The sequence below is a fragment of the Ceratosolen solmsi genome, unplaced genomic scaffold, assembly GCF_000503995.2.
Source record: "Ceratosolen solmsi marchali unplaced genomic scaffold, CerSol_1.0 scaffold1, whole genome shotgun sequence".
Classification (NCBI taxonomy): Eukaryota; Metazoa; Arthropoda; class Insecta; order Hymenoptera; family Agaonidae; genus Ceratosolen; species Ceratosolen solmsi.
In genome coordinates, this window is record NW_011948415.1 from 11,654,201 (window position 1) to 11,664,334 (window position 10,134).

General features: G+C 36.4%; 1 protein-coding gene across 1 annotated transcript in view; it reads left to right on the forward strand.

Annotated features, from left to right (window-relative positions):
* Positions 1-10,134, forward strand: part of corn (microtubule-binding protein cornetto) — a 47,649-nt gene that overhangs the window by 33,936 nt on the left and 3,579 nt on the right. The window contains 5 exon segments of the mRNA XM_011507982.1: positions 2,451-2,576; positions 5,349-5,696; positions 7,266-7,558; positions 8,401-8,789; positions 9,616-10,083. Coding sequence (XP_011506284.1) covers positions 2,529-2,576; positions 5,349-5,696; positions 7,266-7,558; positions 8,401-8,789; positions 9,616-10,083 — 1,546 coding nt within the window. The 5' untranslated portion in view covers positions 2,451-2,528.

The following is a 10,134-nucleotide window of genomic DNA, read 5'->3' on the forward strand; positions in this document are numbered from 1 at the left end:
GGAAAGAGAATCTCGTTCTCTCTTGTGATTGTTTGCGCGCCCTCTGGCGTCATCGCGACTCTTCTCTATAAGGGATATAAGCATCGGCATATGTGCATTAAATATTTATGTATGATAAATATGATACATTTCATTTTTAAAATCATTATATAATGTCGTTCATATATATTTTACGATTATGTACTTATTTTAAATTATAAATGAAACCTTCCGTATAAGTTTTCATCAAGATTTTTGCGAAATTTATTTAACTTTAATATTTTTGTATGGGATTAAAATCACATAGTATAGGATAATATTTCTTCAAATATTATATATTGTATGATAAAATAATGACAATATTTCATAGTAATAATATTATAATTTCAAAGAATATTTTTTAACGTAAAAAATATTCATTTGTAAAAGAAAGGAAAAAAAATATGTTTCATTAATTGTGAATAATATGTAAATAATTCGTAGCCTTAAATTTAATATAAAAGCACCATAGAGTGAAATTATGTTGAATTGTAAATAAAGTAGCAGTCTTTATGATTCATTAAATAAAGAAGAAGTATCGAAGATTGTATGATGTAGTAGTGATTTCTTGAGAAGCGAATGAGATTTTTAAATAAATTTATTATAGTTAACATAAAGGCAAATAGGCTTAGAATTTAATCTTAAAATTAATACGTAAAATTTCTTGGTGTACTACTCTATTTACTGCTTATATTAATGGATATTAGATTAGAGGGACTAATACTTCGGTATTATTATAGCGAACAATTTTCCTTCCGTATGCTAATATATTTTGATTAAATATATTTATTTCTAAACTGTGCAATGAAAATATTGTTAAAAATTTATTATGCTTGCGCTTTAATTACAAAGCACCATGAATATAATATAAATTGCGATGGGTTATTGATAATACATGTATTATCTTTGTTTAAAAAGTATACGAATGATTATAGAGGTATTAGATGAAATAAAATTTCTAATATTATTATTGTAACATACATTTTTTAGGGGAAAATAAAATTATTTATTCAAACGTAATCGATAAAATAATACATGTAATTTATTGTATTATATATAATTCATCATATACAAGTACTTAGGTAGTTTCATAATCATTACATTACTAATGTATTCAAGCAGCTTGAATAAACATTATTAACATAAATTAGTTTTATTTATATAAAAATGCAGTATAAAGAATTCATATTAACTCATGGCTGCATTAAAGATTATTTATATCATTGGATTATATTGAATTACAAAATATTTTTTACACAAATTATCGTGTATACATTTGTCTAAAATTAATCAGTTTTTACAGATGAATATAATTTTAAGGAAAATTTTTGCTATAATTCTTAAACGCATCATTAATTCTAAACATTCTCGTAATTTGAATTGAATTTATAAACTTTCGTTAATATGTATTTAAAGACTGATAATCAGTGATTATCTGTAAATTCTTGACATAATGTTAATTATGTTAACCGAAATGTGACATTGAAGTTGCGCGAAATTCTTAGCGAATTATTATCGACGTCACGCCGCATTATCTTTCACCTCCTTTCCCATACTAATTATTTAACATTTTTATATAAAGTTTCACGATATAACAAACATTCTTCTTGATCTTTATTGCTTCTTTTTTTTTCAAAGTATTCAATGAATTATATCTCTTAAAAAGTATTTTAGTATTGGTTTTATAATAGATAATAAAGTAGTATTAGAGACATATGATAATGAATAAATAAATATTTTATTTATCATGAACAATCAATAAAGTTTTATATAATAATAGTACAGTTATTGAAAATAATATTATTTAAAAAGTGGACAATTTCGATGGAATAATCTACGATACTATTAAATAATAAATGATCGTTTATGCAAAAAACACACACGAACAAACAAACATGCCCAGAGCTAATTGATTTGTACGAATATATGAGTTAATAAATTTCATATCTGTATTGAACGGAGCATGTCATTGATGTTCTATTAATATAATAATTTATAGGTTTAATCGATCACTGTCTGGATTTCTATATTATCACCTTAGATGAATAAATAATCAAATCTTGGCTCATTTCAATTATTAAATAATATACGATAAATCGAATAATCAATTAAAACGCGAGATTAAAGAATAAAATTAAAAAGTAAAGAAGTAAGTGAGTATAGGCGGAAAATAGTAAAACGCTTCCGCTTATCTTTGCACGTCCAGTGTTGTCCGCATCCGTCAAAAATCCATTTCCTCGTGTCTACTAATCGTATTTCCCGTGTCCCGTGTCCTCGAACAGTGTCAGGTCCAATTTCGCCAACAGATTGGCGCCGCGACGACTAGGATTCACATCTCTAATAGCTTTCTCCCGTTCTCATAATCAAGCGGACGCAGACCATCATCTCCGCCAATCGACGCTAACTCTGAATTTTTCCGTTTATTGTTGCAGACTTGTAAGCGCCCGGCAGACACAATGGCCCCCAAAACCCCGAGGATACGCTAGGATTAAACGACCGCCACCGTCGCGATGATGGCAGCATTGGAGTCGCCAATAATGAACAGGATGGACGATAAGGTATATTATCCTGAGCTCCCCCTTATGCTTAAAAGGCCAAATTTGCTTATAAATTCCGCAGCTTATCTAAGCTTTTCTTAATTAAATGGTAAACAGAAGGGAATAATATGATGTTGATACGTAATAAAAGAAAGAAAAAAAAAAAAAAAAAATTAAAGCCAAGGCTTCCTTTTTACTCTTTGTTTCGTTATTTTATTATTAGCACATGATTTTTTACACCAAATCTATTATTTATCACGTATACGTATATATATATATATATATGTATATATATATATATATATACATACATATATTAATTAATTTTTATTTAAATCTCGTAATACATAGCTTAAACAGCATCTATATTAATGCATTGTTATGTAATTAACATATAAAATTATTAGTTCCCGATCGTTTCATTTTATAAGGATGCTCAGAACAATTTGCTTTATGCTTTAGTAATATATGGATTCTCACTCTAAGAGAACAACCTTTTTTTCACTACAGTTTTTAGTTTCTTGTGGAAAAAGTTTTTTACTTGAATATCCGTGGCCTAAGTTAACGAGTCTATGTGAACTTTTAAAAGATAATAATTTGATAAAAATTTTCAAATATTGTTCATCTAAGCCAATTAAATTTATTTTACGGATTTACGGATTCGTGTACGAAATCAAGTCAGAGTAAACGAAAAGTTAAAAAACTTTTAGCCATTCCATTGGTATTGTCATGACTATCCGATCTTATACGATCACAATAAATCTTCAAGATTTAATTTTAAGCATAATTGTAGATGTAATTGAATTTAACGCTCGTGTCCATGATTTTCCCAATAATATGCTGCTACAGCAATTTCATAGAAAGATTGTAAGAATATTAATAGTTTTCCAAGTAAATACTATTTTCCGTTAAGCAAATACATATTGTATATGTATACATTGAGCTTAGTATTATTATGCATAAAATCCGTGCAAATAATATATGTATAATGTTAATTATGAATGTTATATACCGATAACCTACGTTTTCGGTGTAATACACGGTCAATCGAATCCATATTGTGTTTTAAAATTCTTAAAAGATAGAAACTTTGTCTTAACGATGCCTATTCATCGCGTAAACTTGAACTACTTTTGAACGTATGTTTATTTTATAAAGGCTTTATCTTATAGACTTAAGCGCAAACCGATATAATTTAACTAAGTAACTTAGAATCAATTATTTGCACTTTCGATACAACTTTCCATAATGGATATCGGCACTTTTCCACGGAAAAATTAAGCTTCTATCGAGAGTATCGCCGAACCTCGGCATCCCATATCCTGTGTTGCCTGTCTGTCTGACCATCTTCCTCCTCCCCTCCCCACCCCTCCCCACCCCTTCCCCCTTCTCCCTTCACCGCGCCACGCACTATAACATTTTTATCATGAAAATCTCGATATTTACATTTGGCATAAACACGTCTTGATGTAAACTGCTTAAGTACCGTATTTATTGATCTCCCCAGAAAACATTGGGATTTGTCATTGCAGCACCGTATGTTATTGCTCTTATTTTCGGGCGTGTTATGATCACCTCTGTGCATGGATTTCCAAATTAAACTTTTAGCGACATTTCGATGTAAACATTTACAATTATTAACTATCTTCATCAATAGCCACTAATCTTTATAAAAACAATAGATCATCCAATCAAACCTGCACTCTTTTAATTAATTCTGACGATTATTTCATATTCATATTTATACTTTATATAACAAATTAATTCTTATTAAAAATTCTACTGTATGAGAGAAAAAAAGGAAGAATAAAATGTATCTTAAAGAGCGATTATATGTCAAAGGTGAGATTTAACAATATATTTCTATGTCGCGTAGATATTATAAATATGATTACCAATTTTATCATTATCAGGCTTACCAAATCTATAAATTCATCATGTCCATAAAATAGATTGCATAATGAAAGAGAACGTAGACGACAAAAGTAATTTTTCAGCAGCACAAAGTAAAATAATTTCTATTTCTTTAAATCACATTGAAGACAAATTTTTATAACAGTAGTCCGTGAGAAGCAGAAGATATAGAATACATAAAATAGAAAATAAAATTAAATAATTAATTCTTAAAAACTTATATAGAAGAATGATTGAAGCAAACTGGCAAGAAATATTTTATAGACATTAAATTAATGTACTTTGAAGGATACACAAGTGGCACGTAAAATTATCGTTACATACATTATAATCTAAACAATAAACAGCTTATGTAAGCATAATTTTATGATTCCGTAACTTACGTGCCATAAGTTATTACGTACTGCTTAATAGATTGTTAAACACATATTTACAGAAACATTTTCTTTCCTAGATTTATAGCGATTAATACAGTTGCATTTTGTTGTTCAAAAACTACGTAAAAATAATGAAGCAACTTATAATACGTAGAATTTGACGGTAATTCTGATGGAGTCTGATGTATAAAAAAAATTATTCGAAAACTAATTTCATCTTTTATCAATTTTCCTTATTTAACTTCATTGCGCGTCATCTCGAGTTAATAATAATTAACGTACACGTTAATAATCAGATTGAGATGCCGATTTCCATCAACTTATATCACTACCAACATACATACCGTCTTAACGAGCGCATATTTTAAAATCAGCCGGAGTAACGAAAATGTCCGAGGAGGGAAATCTTTAGCGATCACAGTCACGATATCCTTCGTAATCCTACTTAGCGGTGGTCGGAAATTTCTAACGGCTCCGAATTAACGTCCATCGATCGTTGTAGTTTGGGTTACAGAACGGCGTGTCGTGCCAGGACTCGAGCGCACCCCCTGACGAGGACGTCCTCGGCTCGTCAATCGACTGTTCGGTTAAGCTGCAGCAGAGATCCGCGATGGCCGAGGCCGAGGATCCGAACGGCACGATCAGCGGCGACTCTAACTGCACGATAAACAGCGAGTGCGACATCACGGTTATTCACGTCCCCGTGACTAGTGACACCGGCGAGCGCATCGCCAAGGAAGCCGAAGACGACAATGGCAGCGGCAGGGGAGGCGGTGGCGGACTCGAGGGCAAGGACTGTAAGGACGGTAGCGATAGCGGCGTCGAGGGATGTGCAACCGAGTTGCCGAGGGTATGGTACCTGCTTCTTACGTAGTTGTTACATTTATTTTCGCTCTATTTGGCAGCGTTACAAGCAGCTGCGTCAAACAATACTTTGTAAATGTTGAAGAAAATGCTGCAGCACCTAAAGTCGAAGCAGAGTTATGTCGAGAGAGCGCGCGTTCGGTCGTTATCGTATCCTTTCGCAGAAAGTGTATGTATTCCAAGTGTATAAACGATCCAGTCCATTATAAAGGGATTTTTGTTGCCTGGATTTACCTGCAATATTTTGTCTGTTTGGGCGCGTGAGTGCGAATACGTATATCGACGAAACTCGGGGCTTTAATAGGTTCGAGTGAAATGTGTTGGACAACGAGTGCACGTTAATCGATGAGAGCAGCAGCAGCAGCAGCAGCAGCAGCAGCACGTATGCATGAAAGAAATTACGCCATTAACGCTAATTCGTATGACTAATGTAAGAAAGCAATGACGTTAACACGCATGCTTTTGTTTCTTTTCTTTTTTTTTTCTTTCCGTATATATATATATTTTTTTTTTATTTTTTTTTTTTATTTTATATTACCTGCCGGTGTATTATTAATAATTTACCCATAAAAACGTCGATAAATTGTAAAGAATATGATGTTGCTTTTATGAAAAACAGTCTTGTAGTGGACATTAAAAACATAAAAGACTGCATTTATTTTAAAAGCATTGTAATTACGTACTAGAAAATTTTTTTTTATAAAGAAAATTTTCTAATATATATTACGGTAAATGAGAACTTCCCTTCTTCAGCTACGGTAATTATGCCATAAGTGTCGTTGCCTCGTGTAACTCGTATGCACTTGCGGTATTTTTGTTTGTTTGTTTGTTTGTTTTCTTTCTCTTTTTCTCTTCCTTCTTTTTTGTTTTGTACGATCGCTTGGAATACAAAGTTCAAATGCAACAAACTCGTTATCATTAAATGTGATTAAAAATTGATGGACGGTTACGGATATTACATCCATTAATCAAGCAGAAGGTATATATACCCAATAATAAAGTGAAATATTCTATAATGTGAAAGACTTTCAAATAGCCGTTTCAACGAAGATTTAACTTTAATTTTGCGGTTTAAATATAGCTTGCGAGACAGGCGTGTAAATTTGTAATTAACGATCGTTGAACCCTAAGCGTTAATGCAAGAATGCATAAAAAGAATTTGCAATTACACCGTATAGACTAAGCGTGTTAATTATTTAGAATATCGACGGTTCATTAGATGGGCCAAACAAATCATGACAAATTCGTCAATTAAACGTTTCAAAATTGATAAAGCAGTCGTTTAGAAAGTCGATCGCTTCAACGACGTAAAATAAATATACGAGTATGGCGACAATAACAAACACGGAACAGCTGCGTCATTTTTCTCTCGCTTGGCTCAATGGCGCACGCGTCATTCGAACACAAAGTACACTGTAACACGAGGGTGGCGGCTGAGTCACGGTAAAGAGTGTCGAGAGCACCTGGTGTCAAGGGAGCAAGGGGATCTAGCCCGGCGACTTGGCTCAAATCGACGCGAAAGGCAAATAATGACGAGAAAAACGTCTGTCCTTAGGTGCAAAGCCGCAACAGCGTGGACTACGCGAGCAGCTGCAACGGCCTGGACGAAGCTTCGTGCGACTCGAGCCTCGTCAGCTGCTGCTCCGTATACGAGGATCCCTGTGCCATCTTGCCGGAGGACACGCGGCTGGGCCCCGGTTCCGGGGGCTTGGGTGGGCCGCCTGGGGGTGGCGAGGGTACCAGCGAGGGCGGCAGCGAGAGTTCGTCGATCGCCGGCAGCGTATCCGCCCGCGTGCAAAAGCGACAGAATCCAGCCGGCGCCCAGCCCAAGAAGAAGATCGGCGCCCAGTACGTCTGACTTCTATGTGCTCTACTTGACTCCAATAGCCTTGGCCTCTTAATCATTATTATCCTTCCTCTCCGCGTTCGCGCATCGACTCGCTCCTCGCTCATTTTATACGCTTTTCTTTTGCGAAACGATGCCAGTATTTCCTTTCTTTATTTCTTCAACATTGGAATTGTTAAAATCCAAAGTGGCTTGCATTAAAATAGGTTTTCCAGCGATTGTGATTACTAATGAATTTATCGATGCAAACGCTGCTTTCTCTCTCTCTCTCTCTCTCTCTCTCTCTCTCTTATGTTTTTCACGTGCGCGCAACTTTGCTCGCTCGCACTTCGCACTTTTCTCGTCATTAATCCTCTGTGATGACAATGTCAATAATTCATTCCTATCTATCTAATTTTAAGCGTACAATCAGAAAAATCGTTATGATTAAAACTGTAATTTATAATAAGACAACGTCATATGCTCGCTGTCTTTTATTATTTCAACGAGGCTTATTTATACATTCGAAGTCAATTGATCTATGATACCTTAAGCATCGTTATGGGTCAACTTTAAAAACAAGATCGTTTGACCAGGAATTTAGAGACCATACATAATTGTACAATTATACTCCGACCAAACTCGGCTTGATAGGCTTGATATCCTTGAAAGGCGCGATATTAAAAGGACCTGTAATTCTTACTCCCATGCAATATAGGCCGAGTGGCCAGTGCGTCGTCGAATTGTAGCCTCGAAGATGAGTTGACCGGCACCTGCCCCCGCGATAAATCGGTGAATTGGCGATTCCGTATCGAGCGTGGCAAAGATGCTCACCCTTTAATCATGCTGATTTGTTGATTTTCAGCGGCTTGACGGACGCGCAGAAGAGCACCGGGCAGCGGACGAGTAGGGGCACGACTCCGTCGAGCGTCGGCGCCACGGTTAACGGCACGACGTCGACGGGCGCGAGAGCCAAGCCCCGTCCAACCCTCCAGCGCAACGTTCCCGCCAAGGGGCAAACCGGCTGCAGGGAGAGCAGCAGAGGCCGCTCGCGTGACAAGTCCCTGGCGAAGGAGCCCAGAGATTGCTCGGGCCCCGCCCCCGGCAGCAGCAGGGGCCCATCCGCTGCGAGGCTCGCCAACACCCCCGCAGGTAGCACTGTCGCATCGAGGGCGAGAGCGAGACCGGACTCTCTTCCCTCCGCGCTCACCACCGAGATCAACAAGGACCTGGCCCAACGTGGGAAGGCTGCTGGTAAAAGGACCTTGTCACACCCGTTCTTTATGGACGAATCGCGGAAGCAGGGTGCATTGAATGGCTTGTAGAGCAATTGGTGATTCGGGAATATAATGCCTACATTAAAATTATCAAAGATTTGATTTGATAAAATTGAGAGAAAAAAAAGATTAATCTCTTAATTGTTTATTTATTTTCGGATTTGTTTTTATTAATGATAAAGTGTACCATATTTAATGGTCAAAATTATCAGTCGACTCAAATGACTTTATCCTAGTACATTTTTCCATTTTCGAAATATCAATAATGTCCATATATTTTTGAGAGAGAAAAAAAATATATATATATATATATATATATATATATATATTTATATTTATTATTTCGTACATATTTATCATGTAATGTGCATATAGTAAAAGATTAATTGGAAATTCACAATATTATTTAGATAAAATAATCGTATCGCTGTATTACCGATGAAACTGACGAACATAAATTAAAATCGTAAATAACATAAAATTTCGTAAATTACAATAATTCCATCTACGTTCTATGCTTTCAATGAAATTCAAAGGCCAGTTAACAAAGTATTCGAAACGATAATAATATCTTCACGAGTAAATCCGTCCAAGAGTAAACGAATGTTCGTTTATTGCTACGTCGTAATAACGTGAAAAGTAAATTTTTGTTGTAATCCGCCTATTCTTTTCCATTGTTTTGAAAGTAAATCTATCGATTATCCAACGAGGCAATGAATTTTCTCAATAAAGAGTGAGCGAGTGAGCGAGTGAGTGAGAGGAGTGGACTCAATTGTTATCAACCCAATCCTTATTGCTTTCAGGTACGACACGAGCAAGAGGCGGTGGGACAACACGACCGGGCACGAGCACGAGCACGAGCACGAGTCGTACCCCGGGTTCGACACCTTCGGAAGATGGCCGGAAGGCGCTGTCGAGCGCTGGGCGCAGTGCGAGTCTCTACGCGAGCCGTGTTGACCCGCGCGCCTCTCGCCTTCTCGACAAGATGTGCTCGAGCGCCGACGGGAGCAAGACCATCGATGCGTACGTGACGCTGCCGCGAACCGCCAGGCACGGCAGGTTCGCCGCACCCAAGACGACCGAGAAGCCGCCCGTAGCATGCCGCAGCCGTTCCGGAAGCAGGGACGCGAGCCTCAACAGGATCCTCGGCAGGAAAGCCCCGAACAGCAAGGAGGCCGGCGCGCACAAAGGCCTGCCCCCCTACCCCAAGCACAAGGCCACCGAGAAAACGCGCATTTATCACGAGACGAGCGTGCAGACTGGCTTGACGAGTATGTTCCTTCGGGTTCGCTTGTTTTTTTTTTTTTTTTTTTTTTTTTTTT